Source organism: Equus caballus, chromosome 11 (assembly GCF_041296265.1).
Source record: "Equus caballus isolate H_3958 breed thoroughbred chromosome 11, TB-T2T, whole genome shotgun sequence".
Classification (NCBI taxonomy): domain Eukaryota; kingdom Metazoa; phylum Chordata; class Mammalia; order Perissodactyla; family Equidae; genus Equus; species Equus caballus.
This window is the reverse complement of record NC_091694.1, coordinates 26,191,931-26,216,845: the sequence shown is the minus strand read 5'-3', so window position 1 is coordinate 26,216,845 and position 24,915 is coordinate 26,191,931. Positions and strand designations below refer to the sequence as shown.

Genomic DNA, 24,915 nt, shown 5'->3' with positions numbered 1-24,915 from the left:
CCGCTTCGGAGGCCCAGCGTTCACCGGTGGGGATCCCGGGTGTGGACCTACACACTGCTTGTCAAGCCATGCTGTGGCAGGCATCCCACATATAAAGAAAGTAGAAGAAGATGGGCACAGATGTTAGCTCACAGCTAATCTTCCTCAAAAAAAAAAAAGAGAAAAATCAAAATTGGGTCAGTTGGTGGGGAGCGACGGGAATAGGAAGATGTGGGATGACAGCTAAAGGGTAGGGAATTTTTTTTAAGGTGATGAAAATGTTTAAAATTGACTTTGGTGATGGTTGCACATATCTGTGAATATACTAAAAACCACAGAATCGAACACTTTAAATGGGTAAATTATATCTTAATAAAGCTGTTGCGTATATAAAAAAAGAATGCTTCTTGAGGGACTAATCTGACAACAATTTGAAAAAGAAACAAATATAGCCCCCAAAACATGGGGTTGGTATCTCAAAGGGATCGAATGAGGATTAAGTTAAGTAGGGAATACGTGCCAAAGTGTTTAATGCCGTCATGGACAAGGAATAGGAAAAGTGCTAGTTTCCCTTCAGTCTCTTCCCTTCTCCATCCCATAGTAGCTGCCAAGAGAGCATGTCAGCAAGAGACCGGCCAAAGACAACAGAAGCTCTTTATGCCAAATCACCAAGACAGACAAGGGGAATGTGGGGGAAGAGCAGTGAGGACCTGGGAGGACCCCACTCCCCCCTTTATTCACAGGTTTAGATGTTGTTCCATCTGCTCGCGAAGTTTGAATTTCTGGATCTAGAGGAAAGAGAACAGAGTGAGAGCCAGGCTTGGGGCCTCCGCCAGCTAGGGTGACCACCCGTCTTGGTTAGCCTGGGATGGAGGAGTTTCTTTAGCTAAGGCCAGGAAAGTTCAGGGCAAACCAGGAGGAGCCGACTAGTTGGTCACCCTATTGCCCATCCCTGAGGGAGGCATAGGTGGGGCCACCTGGCCTTCTGCACCTGGGGACCCAGGCTGCCCTGCCCCTCCCTAGGCTCCTCTACAGTACACACCTTTCCTGAGACAGTGAGGGGGTACTCTGTGACAAACACGATGTATCGGGGAATCTTGAAGTGGGCGATCTGCAGACCAGAGGGAGATATAGGGTGAGGCTAGGTGGGGTCACAGGGTTAGGGGAAGGGAACAGTGGGCTGGCTGGTGGGCAGGGAGAGGGGGTTGAAGAAGTGAGCCACATCAGCGTGGGGGGGAGGGGTTGAGGCTCCTACCTTCCCCTTGCAGAAAGCCTTGATCTCCTCCGCCGTGGTCTTCTCCCCTTTCTTCAGCCGAATGCAGGCACAGATTTCTTCTCCCAGCCGCTTGTCCTTCACACCCACCACCTTCCAGAGTCAGAGACAGATATCAGACCTCACCATCCGCATCCATGTTTCCTACTCCTGGGCTCTCCCCTGGGCTGGGTGCTCACCTGCACTTCCTGCACCTTCGGGTGTGTGTGAAAGAAGTCTTCCAGCTCCGCAGGGTAGATGTTCTCGCCGCCCCGGATGATCATATCCTTGGAGCGGCCCACGATCTTGCAGAAGCCCTTTTCATCCATCGTGGCGATGTCTCTGCAAGGAAAGCCCGGGAATGGCCTCCCACCTCTGCCTCATCCAGCTGGCTGGCTTGCTCATTCATCAAACCTACTCTGTGTCTTGCACTGCTCTAGACCCTGGGGGACACAGCATGAACAAGACATACCCTGGAACTCACAGTCTAGTGGAGGAGACAGACAAAAACAAATACACCAATACCTATAACACATCCTCTCTCTCTCTAAACCTATCTACATATATGCTTTTCAAGGCTAGCTTCTTTTTCACCATTCAGGTCTTGGCTCAAATGTTTCCACCTTAAGGAGGCCTTCTCTGATCAACCAGTCTGAGAGAAGCTCCTCTCCCCACCACAGCCACCTTCTCTCCCATGAGCCTATTTTACTTTCTTCATGGTGTTCATCAGTGTCTGAAATTTTCTTGTTTGTATCTGTCTCCCTCCACCAGACGTGTGGGAAGTTAGAGGAAGACCCTTTTCATCTTGCCTTCCACTGGGCCACCCGTGTCTAGAATAGTGCCAGCACCTGCGAGGTGCTTAACAAGAATTTGTTTCACCACCAAATGAGTGAATCTTGGCTCCTATTTCACGGACGTGGGTGTAATGCACTGTCCTGGGCCCTCTCATCTGCACTGCATTTGATCCTCCCAGGAGCCCTATGTGGAGAGCATGACCATCCCCATTTTACACATTTCGGAAATTAAGTCTCCCGAGATGTGAGGCGGCCATCCTGACACACATGATCTCCCTGTTCTAGTTGAATGTTCCCAGTTCAGCCTCAGGACCACCAGCCTGCCTCCCCTCAGCAGCCAAACCCTCTGCCCTTCTCACCCTGTCCGATACCACTTGTCCTGTCCAACTGCTTCCACGGTCTTCTGGGGATCACCCCAGTAGCCCAGCATGACGCAGTATCCTCGGATCCACAGCTCTCCTGGTGTATTCAGCTTTGTCAGTGTCCCCGTCTCCGTGTTCACGATCTGGGCCTGGAACCGGGCAGCTTCAGGCCGGGACCTCCCACCCTCTCACTTCAGGATGGGGGAGGGGGGCCCTCAGGAATGAGGAGAACTTCACCTTCCCTCCCCCGAGTAATGAGGCTCCCGGCTCTGGCCATTCCAATCCAGGGAAGGGAGACAAAAGCTGGAGTAGATCCATCACCAGCCAGACACCTGAGCTGGGCACGAAAGAACGGTCAAAGCCAAGGCCTGGAGGAGCTGAGGAAACGGAGTGGGCAGGAGCTGCCACAGAGAGGAGGGCCTGTGGAGGGCCAGGCCAGCTGAGGAATTACAAACTATGCAGAAGGAAGGGAGTCTCTTCTTACTTCCCATTAAGCAGCAAATAAAGAAGTCAAAGAGGGTGGCATGGCAGAGCCCTGTGAACGGGAGCCGTGACCAAGAGGCAGAGTCTGAAAGCCTGTAAACAAATCAGCTGCAGCCAATGCGCGAGGAAAGCTTAGCCTGTGTGCCTCAGTGTCTGCCTCTGTGAAATGGGGACAAGTATGGCATCCCACTGAGTGGCAGTGAGGCCGTAGACACAGGAGAGGGAGCTAACGTCACTGCACACCCCCTCCGGGGAGGAGGGCAGGAGAGATGTGCAACGGGATGGCAGTTAGCCCCTGGGGAAGCAGCGGCTTGGGCACAATGGCAGTGACACAGTGGCAGGGGAACCAGGTGTAGGAGTGTTGGAGCAGCAAGGGAGTCATGGCTGGGAATTTGTGAGGGATGCTCTGGGTCCGCCTTCAAGGTGCAAGGGACCCCCAAAGGGACAGGCTGCTTGGGAAATTGTTTATGCCAAGCAAAAAGAGGAATTTTGCTGGAGTGAGAGGTGGAGGGGGGTCGGTGGCTATGGGAGAGAAAGAGCTGTGTAGGAAAAATCTCTGTGCTCTGGCTCCTCTTTGAGGCTGTCCTGGCTGCCCCGAAACAGACAGTGGGGCTTGGCAAAAACACACCTCAGACAGGAAGGGAGGCTGCAGAGAAGTTCAGCTGGCAGCTGCTCAAGGCCGCTGCTCCAGCTTTTCCCCTCTCAGGCCTCGGTCCACAGAGAAAGACCCAGGCCAAGGCAGACCCTGCTGCGGTGGGTCCCTCAGCATCTAGAGTGAGCTGTTTGGATCTTTAATTGAAAGCAAGAAATGTCCCATAAGAGTCCTGGGGAGCGAGGGTGCCCCCCAGCTGAGTGGTGGGTAGGGTCTGGGGCTCACCTCTGTGTGAGGCATCACTCGGCCCACACTTTCTGCCTTCTCCTGCACAGTGTCCTCAGCAAAGTTCATAAAGGTCACGGGACTGTTCTCTGTGGTTCCGTAAGCCACCTAGAGGGTCCGGAAAGGGTGTATGGAGGGCGTGCGGGGACTGCAGAGGGATGGGGCGAGCTCCCCTCGGGGAATGGGAAAGAAGTCAGGGGAAAGTTGAAGGCAGCTGAATGGTGGGAAAAGAGGCATAATCAGCAGAGGTCAGGGGTCAGGAGGCAGAGGTGTTGGGAAGGTGAGTAGACTAGCTCAGCTAGCAGGGGCCCCAGGTCTGAGATAAACTGAAAGCAGGGAAGCCATTCTCTTCCATCCAGGGCTCTCTCAGTCTCCCTGCTTCCCTGGAGCAGCCCCAAGCCCGAACCTGAGGCTCGAACCTGTGGCTCCCAGCGTTACCAATGCTCCAGCCTTCTCTCCTTCTCCCCCAGGCTGCCTTAGCCCCCATCCCGGCCCCTTCCTGATTTAAAGCCACAACACCCCCTGCCCCTCCCTTCCAAGCCCAAGGTCCCATAAACTTGATGAGAAAGCCAGCCCGCCTTGGCCCAGCTGGGAGCTGCACGGACACACCCACCCACGCCTACCCTGCCCCACCTACACAAAACCTGGGACAAGTGCCTGGCCTTGGGGTGAGTGCCCCCCAAGCTCTGGAGACTTTCCTGTAAATTTCTTTCCATCAAAATAAAAATAGAGCCAAAGCTGGAATTTAAAAAGTCAGTGGCACCCCCCACCTCCCCACACTTCTAGTGGTTGGAACATCCTGAACAACAGAAAACCAGAAGCCAGCCTTGGAGGAGCCTAAATACCATCAGGGAATGTTGTGGGCCAACTATGACCCCCGTCTAGAGGCGAGTGGTGAAACGGAACTAAGAGAGGGACTAGCTACCCTGTATTCTAGGTTCCTTCGGTCAGCAAGGACACCAGACCTTTGTCTGTCCTACACCCCCACCACCCCCAATTTTCTCCGTACTAGCTGGCCCAGCTTAGGCACAGCTGGGGTCTGGCGAGATCTAAGGTCCCTTCCTCCCCCCCGCTCTCCAACACAGACAACAACCCCTACCAGGCAGCCCAGAGCTCACTCTGGGGCCAGAGCTGAGACCTTGCCTGCCCACCCTCCCCTTTCCACAGGAATCCGGGCACCGGGGCTGGCAAGTGGACGCACAGAGACCTGGTCGGCTGGGGCAGGGCTGCCCACAGGACCCAGGGTCTGGCAGCCCCAGCTGTCCAGAGCTGGTCCCTTGTAGCCAAGACTAGGCCCAACTCACCCGCCCTCATAGTCCTGGGGCCATTGCCCAGGTGTGGCCTCTTCCAAGTACACCTTGGCGCCACTCTGGCCGCCACCCTGAGAGACCCCTCAGGGGCAGGTCCTGACCACTGAGGGTGGAGGTGAGGAGATGGGGATATTTTAGGGAGATTGAGGAGCGCGGGAAGGTGGTGCCATTGTGCTTGTTCCGTCGCCCTGACTCCGTGCCTGTGGTCTTCAGGTGTGTTTACGAGTCCTGTGGGTCACCCCCACGCCCACCCTCAGTTCCCACTTTCTGGTGAGCCCTCAGTCGTGGAAAAAGGGGACAGGAGTGCAGGGGACAGAAACTCAAGCCCTGGGCTGCGAGCGAGCGGCCAGCGGCAAGTCTCCAGCCTGCCGGCAGGGGGAGCCCGAGCGGCCCTCACGCTCGGCCGGCGCCGCACAAGCGCCCCATTAAAAGCGCCGCCGGCCGGCAGACCGCGGCGAGACGTGCGTCCGGCTGTCCGGGCCCGCTTCCTCCCTCCCCGGGCCCAGGGCACCGGGCCCGGTGTGACTGGCGGTGGTGTGGAGGCTCAAACTTGAGCAAACAAATAAGTTCAGGGACGCCTCCCTCTCTCCGGTGTAAACTTGGGGCTCTAGACACACCCATCCCCCCATCCCAGAAAAGCGCGAGGAAAGGAGGTGGGGGTCGGGAGCTAGCAGGATCTGAGAGCAGGGAGGAGGGGAGCCAGGGCTGGGGGACGGGTTTGGGGGCCATGGTCCCAGCCTGCAGGGTCGCACGCTGGGGGAAGGGCCCCGCCCCCCTCCCCGTCCAGGGCGGGGGCGCATCTCTGGGCGGGAGGGAGTTAAGCCGGGTGCCCTCGATGCTCCACGTAGAAGCTGGCTCCGGCTGCCGGCTGCGGTCAGGGCCACCGTATAAATAGGGCGGGAGACCCGAGCGCCGAGGACTTGCCGCCGCCCGCGCCCCGCCGTCGCCGCTGCCCCCAGCCCCGGCCCCAGGCGTCTCGGCCATGGCTCGCCCGATGCTCTTGCTCAGCCTCGGCCTTCTGGCCGGTCTGCTGCCGGCGCTGGCCGCCTGCCCCCAGAACTGCCACTGCCACGGCGACCTGCAGCATGTCATCTGCGACAAGGTGGGGCTGCAGAAGATCCCCAAGGTGTCAGAGAAGACCAAGCTGCTCAACCTACAGCGTAACAACTTCCCGGTGCTGGCTGCCAACTCGTTTCGGGCCATGCCGAACCTCGTGTCGCTGCACCTGCAGCACTGCCAGATCCGCGAGGTGGCCTCCGGCGCCTTCCGTGGCCTCAAGCAGCTCATCTACCTATACCTGTCCCACAACGACATCCGTGTGCTGCGCGCCGGCGCCTTTGACGACCTGACCGAGCTCACCTACCTCTACCTGGACCACAACAAGGTGACTGAGCTGCCCCGGGGGCTGCTCTCCCCACTGGTCAACCTCTTCATCCTGCAGCTCAACAACAACAAGATCCGTGAGCTGCGCGCAGGCGCCTTCCAGGGCGCCAAGGATCTGCGCTGGCTCTACCTGTCGGAAAATGCACTCAGTTCCCTGCAGCCTGGCGCTCTGGACGATGTGGAGAACCTCGCCAAGTTCCACCTGGATAGGAACCAGCTGTCCAGCTACCCCTCAGCTGCTCTGAGCAAGCTGCGGGTGGTGGAGGAGCTGAAGCTGTCCCACAACCCCCTGAAAAGCATTCCTGACAACGCCTTCCAGTCCTTCGGCAGATACCTGGAGACCCTCTGGCTGGACAATACCAACCTGGAGAAGGTGAGCTCCTGGCTGCAGAGCTCTGCTCTGGCTGCAGCTCCTCTGCCTGGAGGCCCAGGGATCCAGGGCCACAGCTGGGCACCATCCCCTCTCCCCTAAAATTGCCTCTGTCTCTCTGGCTGTCTCCAGGGTGAGGAGCAGTGCCACCTCTGTCCCTCATCATATCACATCCCCACCATAAACCCTGTAGCCCCTGTCCCTTGTCTCAGCCACTGCCCTCCTAGGATTCCTACTTATAAACAGAGCTGGGGCTGCCCTGGCCCCACCAATGTCCCCTAGGAGGCATCTCCGGCACTCCCAACCCCCCCATCCCCCCCACCCCCCGCTGTGGGTAGCAGCCACCTCTTCCTGTTGGGCCTTCCGCCCCTCCTCTGCTGTGTTTTTCCTGTCTCCAGTCAACCTACCACTCCATAAAGGAAGTTTTGTTTATTGAGGAGCCTTCCAGAGGAGCTGGGCGAATCAGGCCCACAAAGAGACCCTGTTCCTAGTAGGGGTGTGCATGTGTGCTAAGGTGGGGTGGGGGCTGGGAAGTGAGGGGGGAACAAATACCTAAGGAAGACCTCCTCCACACCCCCCAGAGGCCCTGGTTGATGCAACTCCCCCACCCCCAGTCAGTCCAGACAAACACACACATTCCACTGCATTATGAGTCCATTTCAACTGAATGGGGACCAGGGACCAGGGGCTCCCCCAGGTTGCAGGCATGGCACCCATGAGCTTTGTGAAGGTGCAAAGGAAAGAGCCACGCACCATTGTCAGTCTTTGGTGCAGGACCCCGGGTATCTCCCTACAGGGAAGACTGGCTCTGCCTCACTGTGCCCCAGACCACTGAGTGCCCTTTGCGCACTCCAGCTGCCAGACCCATCTCTTGGCTGCATCCTTGCTCAGTCCTTCCTCCCCAGTGATGCCTAGCATCTGGCCAGGTGGGACTGCCTTGGGTCGGGGCAGAATCCCTCCTTGGGACTGGAAACTCTTTCTGGTATAGGGGTTTCAGCCAGGCGGTTTGGGCGGGGACCAGGGCAAGGTGGAGAAGCCACGTCATCAGAATAGCCTGGTTACCAGGGAACTTCACACCCTCCCTGGGCCACAGGCATGGAGATGAGGGTGGAATCATACCTGGATGGCAGCCAACCTTTGTCTGGGTGGATGGAGCCCACCTGAGCCTGCCCTTCTTCATCCCTGGCCCCTCCCCAGCTGAAGTCAGAGTCCCTTGTGGGCCACCAGTGCCACAGTGGCTTTTCAGTGGGCAGCAGGGGTTGATCTGGGGCAGGGGAGGCCAGGCAGGAACTGTGCTGCCTAGGCCAAGACATGGGCACCAATAGAACATTTCCTCTGTAGCCGCACAACCTGGCCAAAGGCTCCACCAAGGACACTCCACAAATAGTGTCTGGCAGGCAGTGAGGGAGCAGTGAGGACACAGCTGGGGGAAGTCCCAGGACCCTGGGTCTGTGGGGAGCCTGGGCCCACTGCCCATCCCGCCAAACACTGACCAGCTTCACTGTGTGCCAGCTTGGGCCGTTGGGGCCAAACTCTGGCTGCCACTCCAGTCCCAGTGTTTGTATAGGGAGCATGGTGCCAGGAGAAGAGGAGCTGGGTGTGGTCCTGCAGCTACTGTTTACTTGCTAGTGTGACCCTGGGCAAGGGACTGAACTTTTTTTTCCCTGTCTGCATTTCGGAAATAACACTACCTATCTCAAAAGGTGGTTGTATGGATTAGATCATCTGAGACAACTTAGTCACCGTGTGAAACTCCTCAAGGTACCATTGCTTATGTCTAGGGAAGGACCCTGCCCCTCCTGAGCCACAGAGCTGGGAGAGGCTGGGGTGCTCATTCATATCCACCTTGCCCCTCAGTTCTCCGACGGCGCCTTCCTGGGTGTGACCACGCTGAAACATGTCCATCTGGAGAACAACCGCCTGAACCAGCTGCCCTCCAACTTCCCCTTTGACAGCCTGGAGACCCTCACCCTCACCAACAACCCCTGGAAGTGTACTTGCCAGCTTCGGGGCCTCCGGAGGTGAGAGCCACCCCCAGAATCCACCCGCATTTGGTGAAGTGGAGATACACTGGTCCTGCACTAAGATATCTTGGGCATGTGTCCTAGATCTGCTACCTAATGGGTGTCTCCTGGGAGTTTCCCCGTTGTAAAATGAGGATGTTGGCTCCAGGCTATTCTGAGAGCCACATTGATCCTGGCCCAGGGCTCACTGTCCCTTCCCCCAGCACTCCCACATTTCTTCCCCAACCCCAGCAACTTTCTGTCTCTCTAGGTGGCTGGAAGCCAAGACTTCCCGCCCTGATGCCACTTGCGCCTCACCGGCCAAGTTCAGGGGCCAGCACATTCGTGACACCGACGCCTTCCGAGGCTGCAAGTTCCCTACTAAGAGGTCCAAGAAAGCCGGCCGCCATTAAACAGGTGAGGGCCGGGCGGGCAGGTTTCCCATTCCCTTCTGGAGATTCTGGCAAGTGAGGCGGGTGTCCCAGGATACTCCCTTCCCACAGAGGGGCATGTGGACCCTCCATTTTTGCAGCGAGAGGAGGGGAGGACTGGGATTCCCCTCTAAAGGAAAAAATGATACTGCCCAGGACTCCTACCATTCTCTCCAAGCACTCCTGGGTTGCTGAAGTCCTGACACTGATCATCTGAGTTGCTGGAGTCCTGACACTGATCCTTGCCTTACCGCAGGTCCTGACCCAGCCAGTCCTGGTGACTGGCCTCTGTCTTCTGCTGGAGAAACTACTGACCCTCCCACCTCTCACCCACACCTTCTCCCCACAGCCTCTGCTGATGCACAGAGCTGTCCACACCTAGATGGTCCTGGCAGGGGGAGTCGGGCACTCCACCATGAGCCCACTTCCACCTGCCGTGGAGAGCGCCATCACACCTGGCCCCACCACCATGGCTGCTCTCAGAGAAGCTGTTGCTGAGACCCCCAAGTCCTTCAGAACCAGAATACGGTGGTCATCAGGATGGCCAACCTTCCAGAATCCTCCTTCCCTCTGCCCCCCTTTCCCTGCTATTTGGAAACATCAGATCCTTGCCCCACCCTTGCTCCCAGAATGGGTCTTAAGCCCATCTCCCAACTCCGCCAGCCCCCACCTGCCAGGACACTCTAGCAGGACACCGGTGCTTTGCTGCATAGCCTCCCATGCTGCATTTCTTCCCCAGATGTCTATAAATATAAATATATGTATGTATGATATTTACTTCCTTGTCCCCTATCTCCATGACTCGCCAGCTACTGAAGAGGTCAGACTGCATTTTCTCACATCTGCTTTCTGGAATGAGGGCTAGCTGAGAGGGTCTTCTTGGAGAGGTAGCCTAGGCTCACCCCTACTCCCGCCAATCTGTCCCCACCCCAAGCCTGGGCTACCGCCCACCCACAGCCCTAGCCCCAGTCCCAGCCTCCACTCACCACCAGCTCCTTCATGTTCAGCTTGTTGATGATGGCTCGGATCAGCTCTGGGGGTGCAGGGGACCCAGCAATTACACCTGAATCAGAGAGAGGGCTGACACGGCTCCCCGCTTCTCCAGGCCCAATGGCCCCCCTTCCCTTACAACCCTTTCTGGGGAAGAACATTCCCTTCTCTCCAACTGACCCAGGACCTGTTTCTACACCTGGCAGCTGGCCTTGGGCTAGTGTTCAGGGACACTGGGGATTTGCCTCCCTCCCACCCACATTTCTACAGTGACCTTCTTGCCCTCTAAATAAAAGATTGGGTGCATATCTAGCTCACCCAGGCCAATCCTGGCCTGGCCACCCTTGCCCCATCCCACCTCCAAGCATGGCCGAGATGTCGTAACTGGAGAAGTCTGGCTGGTTCAGAATGTCCACAAACATTGTGGGGGTGCCATACAGGAAGGAGCCTCTGTATTGGGGTGGGGGGAGCACATCTCAAAATCAGGCTTAGAAGTGGAAGGTAACTCTTTCTTCTCCCCCATCCCACCCTGAACCTGAGTCAGGACCAAGGCTGCAACTGGGGGGCAACAGGCAGGAGAAGCTCTTTGGAAGCAGGAACTGGTCCTCTCCCGGGGGTCCCCCACTACCCCTGTCTCCATTTCTCCATTTCCATGTTTCCATTTCTCCTGGCTGGAGGGAGGAGAGATCTTGGAAAGGGATGAGGGTCCATGAGTGAGGAACAGGAGGGTTTCAGTAGCCCACGGGTGGCTGCCTACTGATGCCCACCTCTCTCTGCTGATGGCCTCCAGCGCCTTCTTGCCATCAAAGCTTGGAGAGGGCAGGATGAGGGTGATACCATGCGTCATGCTCACCATTGTGCCCCCTACAGAACCCAGGCAGTGGTACAGGGGGGTGGGCAGGACCATCCGCAACTCCTTCGGCATCTGGAGGTGGAGGCAGGAATCTGGTTCTATCCTGGAGCTAGAAGCCCCAGCAGCCAGTTCCTCTCGCCAGCAGGGGAAGCCCAGCAAGCCCCCGAGCCCTGCAGGTGCCAGTAAGCCTCGGCCTGGACCATCACCCCCTCACCTTCAGGGGCAGTCTGAGGCGCTCCCCTATCATGTTGGCGTTGTTGACAATGTTGTGGTGGGAGAGGGTGGCCCCCTTGGGGCTGCCTGTCGTCCCCTGATAAGACAAGCAGGTGATACTTGGCCTCCTTCTCCCCATCTCCTTCCTACCCTGGGCCACTGCATGGAAGAGTACTAGCCTGGGAGTCAGGAGACTGGGACTGTTGCCCTAGATCCATTCAGTCGGTCAAGACATATTCACAAAGGTTTACCATGTGCCTGCACGGTGCCAAGTGTTAGGATCCAGAAACGTGGAGGATAAGGCCTCTGTCCTCATGCTACTCATAAAGTGGCTCAGAGAACTCTGTGGCCCACCAGAAGATTTCCTCTCTGGGTTTCAGTTTCACCATCTGCTAAATGAGGGGCAGGCTCTACCAGCTCTGACCTGCGGTGGCATAGTGCATCTGCCCCTGGGATGGGGACAGGAGGGCCCGGGGAGGGGGACAAGTGACAAGGACACCAGTTGCTGATGTTTTCCAGGGCAGAGAGGACAGCTAGGGCTGGCCCCAGGAGAAGAGTGTCTGCGTGCCTGACCGCCTCTGCTCAAGGAAGGGTCATAGAGGCAGGCAGGGGTTAGCAGGTTAGTATGCCACCTGGGCTTGCGGCCCAGAGACCTCTGCCCTACCGAGGTGAACTGGATGTTGATGGGGTCATGGCAGGACAGGAACTTCTGGGTGTGCTGGAGGTGGGCCAGATGCTGCTCTGTATTGCCAGCTGCTATCACGTCATCCAGGAGCAGGGTCCCTGGCAGAGAGGCATCCACTAAGATGACTGTGGTCAGATCTGGAAGCCTGGGGGTAGGGAAGATGGTAAGAGTCAGGGGCTGAAGGAAGGCTCGGGGAGACACCAGCCTCATCCCTGGGGGTGGGTAGGGGATGAAGGGGCCCGGGGCACCCCACCTCTGACTCTTCAAGGCCCCTGGCTGGGCCTTCTCCAACTCTGGACAGATCTGCTTCAGGATGTTGTAGTATTGCTGGGTCTTGAATTGCTTGGGGAACACAAGGGCTTTGCAGCCCACCTGTGGAAGGAGAGCCCCCACCCCCACCCCCACAGTTAGCACGAAGCCCGGACTGGGGATCTGGTGGAGTCCACACTAACAGTTGCTCTCTCTCATACACATGCACCACTACCCTGACACACACATGCGCTACCCTCTAACACACACACGCCAACTCACATGCACCACCCCCAGGACATACACACATACACACAGGCCACCCCCAACACACAGACCAGCCTTGTGTCTGCCCGACTACCCCCTCCTCCCACCCACCCACAGCCTGAGGAAGGTACAGACTCTGGGGGTCACCACCTGTGCATGCCCTCCCCACCCCCTGTCAGACCTCAGTGACAACCAGACGCCCCCTGAGCCAGGCACCAGTTGGGCCCCTCCCCCAGGAGCAGGTCCTACCTTCTTGAGGGCATACTCCAGCTCCCTAGCCTGGTAGGCTGGGTTCACAGACACCTGGTGAAGACAGCAAGAGTATGTCAGTGTCCTGGGCAGACCCTGTCCCTCTCGCTGCCCCTCCACCCTCAGGAGGCACAGAGGCAGCACCTTCCACCTCTGGGCCTCCTTGGTAGTCTCCAGGAGAAAACACGACCTGATCTGAAATCAGTCAGGCACTGGTTTGGTTCTGAGGCCAAGGGGCCAGGGGGCTCCCCTTGAATGATGCCCTCTCCATATACCCAGCTGTGCCAGGCAAGCCCCTCCTCACCAGAATGATGCCCGCCTGGGCCGAGGCCAGCTGCATGAGCACCCACGCATAGGAGTTGGGTCCCCACATGCCCAGCCGGTCACCCTTGCAGAGGCCGATACTCAGGAGCCCAGAAGCAGCTTTGTCCACCTGATATAAACCAATGGGGCACAAAGGGATGAGATGTGGGCGAGCAGGAAGGAGCCCATGACTCCCACCTCAGCCCTTGGACCAGGGGTTCACATCTGAACCACCTGGGAGCAAGGGACAGGCAGATTCCCAGGCCTCAGGAGCGGGGCCTGGGAAATTGAATAGTTAACAAATGTCCAAGGAGTGACTGATGCAGACGGTATCCAGGCCACTTCTGCCTCAGTCCTGTCCCCTTCTCCTGACATCCCTTGGGGTTCTCAGGCAGCCACAGCACCCCGCCCCACAGCCAGGTGCTGCTCTTCTGGCTCCACCCAGCCAAGGCAGCCTGGGAGCTAGCACCTGCTCACTTTGAGGGTTCAAGGTCAGGACCCACCTCCTCCTTGAGCTGGGCAAAGGTCAACCGGACATTTTCATGGAGGACGACCAAGGCCTCTCGGTCCGGGATCTTCTGTACTGTGGCATCCAGGCACTGCCCCACAGTCTTGTTGATAAGATGCAATCCAGTGTGGCCCTGGATGTAGCTGCAGCCACCAACGGGCAGGGGGGCGGTGCCATCCACCTCTCTGGAACTACAGGGAGAGGGACTCTGGGCTTGATTGCACCAGGCCAGGCCTCCCTGGCACCAAGAGCCTGGCACACCCAGCTGGGAGGGAGGCTGCTTACAACGTGTTAGGGACCATTCAGGATAACTCTCCGACCCCACCCTATCCCCAGGAACCATGGCCATTTAACTTAGGGGCTGCTTGACCTTTGGGGGATCCAAACCCCGAGGCTGACTTCCTGTCTTTACTCTGAGAGAAGGTTCTTTGCCCAACCGACTCCCCAGTTTCTGCTCAGTGCCAGCAGCCTGGGGCCTGGAAAGGGAAACTGAGGGAAATCATGCTGCTTTGACTAAGCAGAGAGGTGGCCTAAGAGGGCTAGGAATGGCCTCATCCTGGTCACTGCTCACTCCTGATGAAAAGGCCCCTGGGTATTTGTCAAAACCCATAGAATAGTCCAAAACAAGGACTAAACCTTAACGTCAACTAGGGACCAGGGTCAATAAGAATGTATCAGTACCAGTTCACTAATTGTAACAGATGTGTCACACTATTGCAAGATGTTAATAATAGGCGAAACCGTGCGTGGGGTGGGGTGGAACTGTATGTACAATCTGCTCAGTTATTCTGTAACTCTAAAACTGTACTAAAAAAAAATAAAGTCTATTAATCATTAAAAAAACAAAAATAGGGGCTGGCCCTGTGGCGCAGCGGTTAAGTTCACATGTTCTGCTTCTGGGCGGCCCGAGGCTTGCCAGTTTGGATCCTGGGTGTGGACATGGCACCGCTTGGCAAGCCATGCTGTGGTAGGCGCCCCATGTATAAAGTAGAGGAAGATGGGCATGGATGTTAGCTCAGGGCCAGTCTTCCTCAGCAAAAAGAGGAGGATCAGCAGTAGTTAGCTCAGGGCTAATCTTCCTCAAAAAAAAAAAAAGAAAAAAAAGGCACCCGGAAGTCCAAGTATCACACACTTAAGCCTACATGTGCTCACTTGCCCACCTGGGTAACAGTGCTGGGCTCTCACCCAGGCCTAGTTGGGACTGTAACAGGTCTCAGATCCTGTTCCCATCAGAGAGCATGCTCCAGGATCCAGGACTTCCAGGGCACCACTAGGTGGTGTGGGCCCGAGGGCCAATCCCGGTGATTCAGTTCTGCAGCTGCTGTGCTAAAAAGACCACGTCTATCTATCTTTTGTTGATTGACTGCCTCTGACTTGATGGGGAGAATTATTGGGAAGATCAAGGCAGGAGGGAGCAAAACTGTGTTTGCCTGTAAATGGGAGAGGAGACCACTGCCACCTCACGGGAGGGTGAGTGATGATGCGGGCTCACGGGGAGGCTGCCCTGACTTTGACTCGGCCGGAGGCAGGGAAGGCAGAGATGAGTCACAGAGCTGAAGCTCTGCGGGGAGGAGCGAGCACTAGGCTGGGGTTGGGGGTCTGAGGTCTCATCCCAGTGTGCTGCTGGCTGGGTAAGTGACTCTTGCAGACACCTTTGGTGTCCCATGTCACGTCTCCTCAGCGCATCCCTGGTTTCAGCTGCTGGGACAGCTCCTTGGGGGTCCGTGTGCTCAGGGACTTCCTCAAGTCTCCCCTTCTTAAGCTGGACAGTTCTGGGAGGCATCTGTCCCTTCTCAGATGGTGGTACCATCAGAAGGTTTACCCTGGTGGGTAAAACCTGGTTGCCTGGGCGACGACTTCAATAACACACCCTCTATGGGCTTCTCTTCCTGTCTCCTTTCCCCACTCTCGTTTCCTAGGATCACAAATAAACCACCCGCACCTAAGTCCTTGTTCTGGGGGAAATCCAAGCTAAGACACAGGGCTTCTCCTCTCTAGGCCGCAGCTGCCCTACCTATAAAGTTTGGGGACTGGATCAGTGGTTATTCTCAAGGAGATGTTATTAAATGACCTGGGCAATCTTCTTGAAGGGTTGCAGGGAGCCACCTAAGCCCAGTGGCACCTGCAGGTGTGCTGGGACAGAAAGCAGCCAAGAACCACAAGGCCCTAAGGTCCTGTGAGCCCCCGCTCCCTGCTATCCATCGGATGACAAACCTAAGGAACTGATGAGGTAGTTCCCCGTGGTCACCATGACATCCCTCAAGAGAGGTTGTGTCCCTAAATCCCTGCCTCACAGACGTACCGTAGAGGGATCCATTCTTGCCCACTGAGAAACAATAAGCTCTTTCCTTTGGGTTTGCCAAACTGACAGTTGCAAGAGCAAGCATGTGGAGAAGAAAGCCAATGCAGAGGGCAGGAGGGAGAGATGGAGAGACAAAAACAGGAAGACACAGTGACAGACTTAATCTTGAGGTTGTTGAATCTCTGGACCCTGCCACACACTAAGTCTACCTACCTCTGGACTTGTCACTGTCAAAAGCCAGCTTGAGTTGGGTTTCTGTTACTTACAACCGGTGAATACTGACTACACCTACATTGTCCACATAGTGGATAACCAGGGCCCTTGAAGGCCTGGCGGGCCACCTCCTACAGCCCAGCATCTGGATTAGGAGGCAGCAAAATGCAAATCTCGGCCAGTTTAATGGTTTTGTTGTCAATAAAGCATTAAGGATGGGTGGTTTTGCCTCACAACAGGCATCCTCCTATTCTCACAATGACCTGGAGCCCTATTTGGTTGAACCTGGTTTTCTACTCACTCACCATGGTTTTCAGACCGGACAAGTGACCTCTTGCAAAGTCTAGCTGGCAATTAACAGGTTTATTTACGCACCCCCACCCCCCAAAATCCAGTTCAATGGTCATGTGTGTTCTCTGCTTTATCGTCATAGGAGCTCTGATAGGTGCTGTGACAGAGACCCCCAAATGCCCCTTCTTCCTTAATAATACACCCTCATGTTTAGCTGGCCGTGGCCACGTGGAATAGAGAACACATTTCCAAGCTTCCCAGCAGGTGGTCTGGCCCAAAGGTGTAGTTCTGGCTAATGGGATTTAAAGAGAGGTACTGTGTGCAACTTCTGAGAATACTTAAGGGGAAAAGGCATCTTTTCTTTTCCCTTCCCAGTGGCTGGAATGCTACCTGTGACAGGAAAAGAACGGCAGCCATCTTAGGCCACATAGTAAGCTTGGGCACCACAGAGCAACATGACAGAGGAGCCTGGAGCCTGACAGCAGGATGTGCCATGTCAGCCACAGACTGGCTGTCTTCCAGGAAAAGAAACTTCCATCTCCTTTAAACCACAGTGAGAATGGGGTTCTCTGATACACACTAAGCTAATCCTAAAAAATACAAGTGCGAATTATGAAGTCTACAGGTACAGAAATGGGAGTGCAAAGAGACCAAGCAGACTGCCCAGCTGGTAAATAGCCGAGCAAGAATCCAGTGTAACTCCCCCAGCGTTACAGCCATGCCTGCCCACATGCTTCCGGTTCTGGGGAGAAAGGAGTGGGACGGGTAATTCTGTTCTTTAGGCTGTGGATTTATCCCCTATCTGATTACCAGAGATTGTCTAATCTCAGTTTTATTTTGTCCATAATTGTTAACTAATTGAACCCAAGAAACTGGGACTAGGGTAGGGCAGGGTTGAGGTGAAGACAGGTGCCCCCTCCAAAGGACTGAAGGGTTGCAGAAACTCCTGTCAATGCATTTTGCTCATAAACCGAAGAAGGTCCCACCATTTTGAAAGCGCAGGCACAAATAGAAGCGATTTTACCCCCCTCTTTCCTTGAACACACCCCAAAAGCTATGGGCAAAAAAGATAGCCACTTCTTTTCCTATTCTTAAACAAAGTGGCAAATATCCCCTTTAAACCTGAAAAAGACAAGAAAGAGATTTGGTTTTAGGAAAAGATTTTTGTTTGTTTAAATGTGGGTGGGAAGCTTAAGGAGGTAGAGGCGAGCCAGCCTTTCCAATTGCTCTCAATTCAAAGAACTGAGTAAATAAAATAAACACTTGGGAAGGCCGGCAGCTACTTGGACTGGGCATTGTAAAACGCAAGGCTCCAGGTGGGACCTAAGCTAATTAAACTAGCCAGGTGGGAGCTGTGAAGGACCTGGAGGCAACACAGCCTCGCCTACAGGTGCCCTCAGGGAGTTGGCACATGAGACTTCAGGCCCAGATCTGCTGCCAGATCTGATTTCATAAGAGAAGGCAGGAAACAAGGACTTTTAAAATTTTTTCAAGAATTTTCTTGACTTCATTTTTGACAACTAATATGTTCACTGTTTTATCCCCAGTGCCTTACAGTACCCAGAATGTGAGAGGTGCTCTGTTGAATGACCAAATGAATGGATCATAAATGATGCACATAAGAATCCAACTAAAAAATAAGCAAAGGACTTGGATAGGCACTTTTTCCAAAGAAGATATACGAATGGTCAACAAGTATGAGAAATGCAAATTAAAACCACAATGAGATGCCACTTCAAACCCACTACGAAGGCTATAATCAAAAAACCAAAATGACAAGTATTGGTGAGCATGGGGAGAAATTGGAACACTTGTGCATTGCTGGTGGGAAAGTCAAATGGTGCAGCCACTTTGGAAAACAGTCTGGCAGTTCTCCAATAAGTTAAACATAGAATTGCCATATAACCCATATAATTCCACTCTTTGGTACGTACGAATTGAAAACAGATGTTCAGAAAAAGACTTGTACACAAATGTTTCTAGCAGCACTATTTAATAGCCAAAAGGTGAAAACAACCCAAAGGTCCAGAGCGGAGAAATGGATAAACAAAATGTGAAATATTCATACAATGGGATATTATTTGGCCATTCGAAGGAATTAAGTAGTGGTACATTTGTGAAAATAAATAAAGGAAACCTCATTTAAAATGGAATGGGGAAGGCCTGAAGGGGGAACTGACACACATACCACTTGTTGCAGCTGCATAACTAGCAGGAAGAAAGGTGAGAATTATTTTGACAAGGGAGGACATTAATCATGTGGGAATTTCATCTCCTGCTTTTAAGAAAAACAAGGAAGATTTCTCCCTGCCCCAGCGACAAGGCACTAACCACTGCTTGTAGTCCATGAGAAGCTGCCACAGCCTCAAGCTCTGGTTCTTCTCCAAGGTTTTGTTCAAAGGAAGCTTGCCCAGTTTCCTCCTGAAACCTCATAAAACCTGACTTTCCCTTTGTCCCTTGGGACAGACCTATGTTTCGCCATAGCTTGTGTGTCCCGAATTGTAATTGCTCTGCCATTCCTAAATAAATCCATTTTGCTGGTAAAATAATTTGCTGTTTTATTTTTAAGTTGACACATTCTGCAACACGGATGAACCTTGAAAACATTATGGTAAGTGAAAGAAGCCAGACACAGAAAGCCACATATTGCATAATTCCGTTTATATGAAATATTGAGAATAGACAAATCTATAGAGACAGAAAGTAGATTAAGGGGTTGCTTAGGGCTGGGGGGATGCGAGGAGAGAGAGGTGATAGCTGAGGGTGTGGGGTTTCTCTCTGAGGTGATGAAAATGTTCTAAAGTTGACTGTGGTGATGGTTGTACATATTCATAAGTGTACTAAAAACTATTGGATTTACGCTTTTAAAAATGATGCACATAATTTCACTCCTAGGTATATATCCAGCAGAAATCATACATGTGCTCACCCAGAGACAGGTATTAGACATATTATCTCCATACTATCCATATTATCTCCAATATAGAAACTACCCAAATACCCATCAACAGTAGAATAGATAAGTGGTGATTTATTATTTGCAATGTTGTACATTAATGAAAGCAAACGAACTATGACTACATCCAACAATGTGAATGAAACTCACTTAAAAAACGTTAAATGAGGGCCGGCCCCGTGGCCGAGTGGCTAAGTTCATGCACTCCACTTTGGTGGCCCAGGGTTTCACCGGTTCCGATCCTGGGCACAGACATGGCACCGCTCATCAAACCACGCTGAGGTGGCGTCGCACATACCACAACTAGAAGGACCCACAACTAAAAATACACAACTATGTACTGGGGGGGTTTGGGGAGAACAAGGAAAACAGACCAAGTGACACTGACACATAAAATACATAACAACCAAATCTGCCCCAAAGTCACAGAAGAAGGAAGATAAATGGCCAGTTAGCATAGGAAAGAGGTTCATGTCACAAATCTAAGTAAAATGACCAGGAGGTATTTGTTCCCTGAGAGATCAGCAATGATGGAAAATATTGATATTACGATGTCTGACACTTATTTTCAAATAGTGGCAAAAAAGGTGTGTGTGTGCATTTGCAGAGAGAGAAAGGCCGACAGTGCCTTGAGGAGACTTCCTCTCAGACCCTTTAGCAGCTGATATTTCCAACTCAGTCTTTTTGGTCATTCTTCTGGATAATCATGCCACCGGCCCACGTGAGCCGTTATTCTAAAAATCATATATATATTGAAAGTAATTAAATCTGTCTGATATTGTAATAAATGAGAAGTCACTACAAGGGAAAATATAACAAATCAGTAATTCTCTGCCCAAACTAAAGATTGCTGTCTTTCTAGAGGAGTCCTGGTTAATTTCCAAATTAATTAAATGCCCCAAATTGTATAAACCTCAGAACCCAAAAAATCTAGATCCTTTCTTATTTAGTAAAATCTACTAATGTTTGAATATGCCCATACCTTTTGACCAGCAATTCTACTTTTAGGAATCTATCCTAAAAAACAAGAAACAAAAAAAACTAATGAACACCTAAGGTACAAATAAGAATGTTAATTGCTGCTTAGCAAAGAATTGAGAAAAAAACTTTATTTCTATAAGTAAGGGATTAGATAACTAAATTATGGGGCATCTATACAATGGAACACTATGCCATTAAAAAAATGGAGACTATATTTTTAATGATATGGAAAATGTCTAATATATTTTAGGTGAAAAAGCACATTTCAAGATAATGTGAACTGACATTCACTGGTGTGTCCTCATGCCAGCTCTCTTCTAAACACTCCACACACATGATTTCTTGTGATCCTCATGACCACTCCCTAACCAAGATGCATACCCACTTTATAGATGAGAAAATGAGGCTCAAAGAAATGCAGGTAAGAGGCCAAGCTGGGATTCATACCTAGGACTTGCACTTCCAAGGTCTCGATACAATACAAGATGAGACTTTGTAGAGGCTTATGGCTTAAAAAGGGCTTCCGTGTGTGTCATGTGATCCTCACATCAGTCTTGGACCATCTATAAAAAGAATTATTCCTTTTTGTGGATGAAGAAGCAAGAGGTTCATTTTCTTAAGGTTCCAAATCTGGTGGGTGGCAACCGTGGACCCTTTTCTGCATCCACTGCTCTTTACATTGCATCCCAGGGGCCGGCCCCGTGGCCAAGTGGTTAAGTTCATGTGTTCCGGCCCAGGGTTTTACATGTTCCGATCCTGGCCGCGGATGTGGCACCACTCATCAGGCCATGCTGAGGCGGCGTCCCACATTGTACACTGCATCCCATCCACAGCCTCCCCCGGGGCCCTGTGGGGACTGGAGCAGCAAACCTGAGGCTGATGGGCACTTGGAGTGCCATGGGCCCGTGGAGAACTACCCCCACCCGGCCCCCACCTCTCACTCTCAAGCACACACTGGCCCTTTTCTGTGCTTTACTTGTGGTATCTGATTCATCTTCTTCACTGCCTCTGACCTCACTGTCCTGTTCTCATGGTTCCAGCTCGCCTCTCCTGGCACCAACCACAATGGCTTTGTACCCTAACTGCACGGCCTCCTGGTTAGACCAAGCTGGAAAGCCTTGTGTCCCAGTGTCGGCCCTGCACAATCCAGCCTTGCCTTCCAGCAGGACCTAGACAGAAAACACGGGCTGGCATGTTCCTGTGGAACATCTTGTGACATTCCAGTTCTGGTGACTAACGTCAGGGCTAGAGGCTGCTCTGGGCACCAAGGACCACACAGTCCTGACAAGGTCCGGTGGACAGCACAGACAGAGCTGGGCCTGGAGGAGTCGTGGATGGGAGGTAGGGAGATCACAACGCCTGAGCAAACAGGTCTGTAGAGTCTACCTGTGAGAGAAGCTGTTTGTTCAGCCTCCTGTTACACATTACCTGCTGGGTGAAGGTGCTTGGGACCTGGGCCAGAGACTTGCAGGTGGACCCTGCCCCTGCAGGAGGCTGAGCGTCTCCAGGTCCTGAGCAAGGCCTCTTAATCCTTTCAGAAGCCACCAAGGAGGGAGCGTGACTAGATGTGAGGGCCCCTCACATGGAACTGGGGGGACATTTCCCAAGCTGAGGCTGACCACAGCTCCCCTGGGCAAGGGGCAACACCAGCCACTAGGAAGAAGGTTTTAGAAACAAAACTGGAAGCAACAGCCTACTTTTGTTCTAAGTCACGGACTGGCCTCTGCTCCTCCCCCTACAGGCATTGGATGCCAGGCTGGTCCCTGAGCCCTAAGAGAAACATAAATCCTCAATGAAGCTAAAAGGCAAGCAACTGCAAGAGTTTACAAATTTTATTTTATATACAAGAGACCAGGTATTAGTATTTAGCCTATATTTAAAAAAAAATAAAGGGCCAGCTCTGGTGGCCTAGTGGTTAAATTTGGCACACTCTACTTCGGTGGGCCAGGTTTGGTTCCTGGGCATGGACCTACACCACTCACCTGTCAGTAGCCATGCTGTGGCAGTGGCTCATGTACAAAAAGAGGAAGATTGGCAACAGATGTTAGCTCAAGGCAAATCTTCCTCAGCAAAAGAAAAAAAAAACACCAAATATTAACACAATAAATGGGTATAGGATATGAAGAGAATACTCACAGAAGACATTTCAAAAGATGCCCAATCTTATTGGTAATCAGGGAAATGTAAGTTCAAACCACAATGAGATAATCTTTTGTCCCCACCAGAGTGGCAAGCATTTAACATTCAGCAACACTAAGTACTTGCGAGGATGTGGGGAAACAGTGACTCGGTTGCTCCTGGGGGTCAGAGCAGCACAGCCTCTCCAGGGAAATTTCTAGAAAAGCTGAAAATCTCAAGCTTTTAACACAGGACTTGCACTGCCAGAGACATAGTCATACAAGGGTCCACTCTACAGCAGGTTAAACAGATAATTTAGATCTACAGGTGCCAGTGTAAATAGACCTCAAAAACATACTGTTGAGTGAAAAAAGAAGGGCACTACGATACTATTTTTGCTAAAACTATAAAAGCATAATAAGTATTCTTTATGTATACAAATAATAGGAAAATTAAGAGCACCTATTACTTGCAAGACATGATTCTAAGTGCCTTGCAAATGACACAATATACTGTTTATGGATCTAGAGACATATTAAAAGCAAAAAACATGTTCTGACATGACATACATTAAATTCACGACAGTGGCTCTCTGGTGAGGGGTGGTTTGGAGGAGGGTTAGCGAAGGGACTTCAACTTGATTTGTAACATTGTATTTCTTTTATTTATAATTTTCTGTAACAAGTCTGGTTCTATTTTAATTTGGAGTGGTAGGTATGCAGGTGTTTGTTATTCTATCGTGGGATTATGTTTAAAATCATTTTCCACATAAAAGTTTTTTTAGTATTATTATTTTCTTTTGGTGAGGAAGATTGGCCCTGAGGTAACATCTGTTGCCAATCTTTCTCTTTTTGCTGAGGAAGACTGGCCCTGAGCTAACATCCACGTCAATCTTCCTCTATTTTATACGTGAGACACCACCATGACATGGCTTGACAAGTGGTGTGTAGGTCCGCGTCCAGGATCCCAATCCGTGAACTCCAGCCTGCTGAAGTGGAGTACGTGAACTTAACCACTACACCACCAGGCTGGATCCTCCATGTGAAATTTTTAAGAGGCAAAATACTAGAGGCCTGATGATCTCCTAAGAAGGGTTCATAAAATATTTAAAAGGTGCGGCAACTTCCTGGCGTGGACCGAATGAGACCCACAGGACCTGTCATGTGAAGGCCAGGGCAGGATTAACATTTACGCATTGAGGAAGAGCCCCAGTCCATCCATTAAGTTCATGTGCTGTGCTCATAGGCAAACCTCAGTTCTCAGTCAACACATTCACTCTTGTGTAAGACATAGTTCTAGTTGAATGTGCCAATAAATCTCCTAGCTCATGGCAGATGAGAGGCAGGCTCTCCTCTTGCATGTCCCTTAGACATCACCCCAAGATTCATTCTCCAATACACCATTCTTCCAGCCCATGCATCACTCACCAATGCACACACCATGGGGCTGCATCCTCTCAGGGGCAGGGGGCTCCTTTCCCTAATTTGCACAAAGACACTAGGCTGGTGGTCGACCTGGGACTGGCCCCTGACATGGGAGTAGAGATGGCAGATTCTTGGGCAGGAAGGGACAACTTAGAACCTGTAATAGTCATTTCATCCTGAAATAAAGCCGTAATTTTTATGTCCCTGCACAGATGGGTGACACATTTATACCAGTTACAACATACAACTATTGTTCAAGAAAATGAAGGTGCTGTTGTGACAAATAAAATCTAAAAATGAGCACTACCGAATGCTCATTTTCTGAATTGATGGCCATTTTTTTTTAAGGAAGATTAGCCCTGAGCTAACACTGGCTGCCAATCCTCCTCTTTTTTTATGTTTGGTTTTTTTTGTTGTTGAGGAAGACTGGCCCTGAGCACACATCCGTGCCCATCTTCCTCTGCTTTATATGTGGGACGCCTACCACAGCATGGCTTGCCAAGTGGTGCCATGTCCCCACCCGGGATCCGAACCGGAGAACCCCAGTCTGCCGAAGCAGAACGTGTGCACTTGACTGCTGCGCCACTGAGCTGGCCCCTGATGGCCATTTTAATGCACAGTGGTCACCAAGAGCACAAGACTGTGATGTTAAAAAAAAGTCCTCAGCAAAAAAAAAAAAGGAATTTTGACCTAAGTCTCTTAGAAAAAAAAGTAACTCAAAATAGATCACAGACTTACATGTAAAACATAAAACTAAAAAACATGTAGGAAAAAACATGAAAGAAAAATTTCAGGATCTAGGGCTTTAGATTTACCACCACAAGCACGATCCATAAAACTGATAAACTGGTCCTCATCAAAACTGCAAATTTTTGCTCTGCGAAAGACCCTGCTAGGAGGATGAAAAGATGAGCTACAAAGTGGGAGAAAATATTTGCAAACTACATATCTCACAAAGGGCTAGTATCTAGAATACGCAAAGAACACTGAAAACTCAACAGTAAAAAAAAGCTATCCAACTAGAAAATGGGTAAAAGACATGAAGAGATATTTTACCAAAGAGGATATA

The 24,915-nt window shown here is 52.1% G+C and overlaps 2 protein-coding genes across 10 annotated transcripts in view; one reads left to right on the top strand and one right to left on the bottom strand.

The window, feature by feature from the left end:
- Positions 1-615: 615 nt before the first annotated feature.
- ACSF2 (acyl-CoA synthetase family member 2) overlaps positions 616-24,915 on the bottom strand; it is a 31,259-nt gene continuing 6,959 nt past the window's right edge. The window contains exons 1-16 of one of the 8 annotated variants that reach the window (XM_070226298.1): positions 20,752-20,891; positions 13,557-13,752; positions 13,055-13,183; positions 12,751-12,804; positions 12,239-12,357; positions 11,965-12,130; positions 11,302-11,397; positions 11,002-11,159; positions 10,593-10,684; positions 10,231-10,307; positions 3,748-3,855; positions 2,385-2,536; positions 1,432-1,573; positions 1,235-1,345; positions 1,022-1,090; positions 616-767 (exon numbers count right to left, since the gene is read on the bottom strand). In XM_070226298.1, coding sequence (XP_070082399.1) covers positions 717-767; positions 1,022-1,090; positions 1,235-1,345; positions 1,432-1,573; positions 2,385-2,536; positions 3,748-3,855; positions 10,231-10,307; positions 10,593-10,684; positions 11,002-11,159; positions 11,302-11,397; positions 11,965-12,130; positions 12,239-12,357; positions 12,751-12,804; positions 13,055-13,123 — 1,464 coding nt within the window. In that variant the 5' untranslated portion in view covers positions 13,124-13,183; positions 13,557-13,752; positions 20,752-20,891 and the 3' untranslated portion in view covers positions 616-716. Of the gene's footprint in view, positions 768-1,021; positions 1,091-1,234; positions 1,346-1,431; positions 1,574-2,384; positions 2,537-3,747; positions 3,856-10,230; positions 10,308-10,592; positions 10,685-11,001; positions 11,160-11,301; positions 11,398-11,964; positions 12,131-12,238; positions 12,358-12,750; positions 12,805-13,054; positions 13,184-13,556; positions 13,753-20,751; positions 20,892-24,915 lie in introns of those variants that run through there. The other 7 variants (XM_001502763.6, XM_023652715.2, XM_070226294.1 and 4 more) reach the window with 7 other exon arrangements.
- CHAD (chondroadherin) lies at positions 5,509-18,916 on the top strand. 2 transcript variants are annotated; one of them, XM_005597484.4, is made up of 4 exons: positions 5,509-6,813; positions 8,668-8,831; positions 9,085-9,230; positions 17,915-18,916. In XM_005597484.4, the coding sequence occupies exons 1-3, from the start codon at positions 6,040-6,042 to the stop codon at positions 9,224-9,226; spliced, it is 1,080 nt and encodes a 359-aa protein (XP_005597541.1). In that variant the 5' UTR covers positions 5,509-6,039; the 3' UTR covers positions 9,227-9,230; positions 17,915-18,916. The 2 variants fall into 2 exon arrangements, with proteins under 2 accessions (XP_005597541.1, XP_001918247.1); XM_001918212.5 differs by lacking the exon at positions 17,915-18,916 and adding an exon at positions 9,501-10,021 and having other exon boundaries at positions 5,552-6,813.

Coding starts and splice junctions, on each gene's coding strand:
- CHAD (XM_005597484.4), top strand. CDS start 6,040: ATGGCTCGCCCGATGCTCTTGCTCAGCCTCGGCCTTCTGGCCGGTCTG. Junction 6,814..8,667: donor ACAATACCAACCTGGAGAAG/GTGAGCTCCTGG, acceptor CTTGCCCCTCAG/TTCTCCGACGGCGCCTTCCT. Junction 8,832..9,084: donor CAGCTTCGGGGCCTCCGGAG/GTGAGAGCCACC, acceptor CTGTCTCTCTAG/GTGGCTGGAAGCCAAGACTT.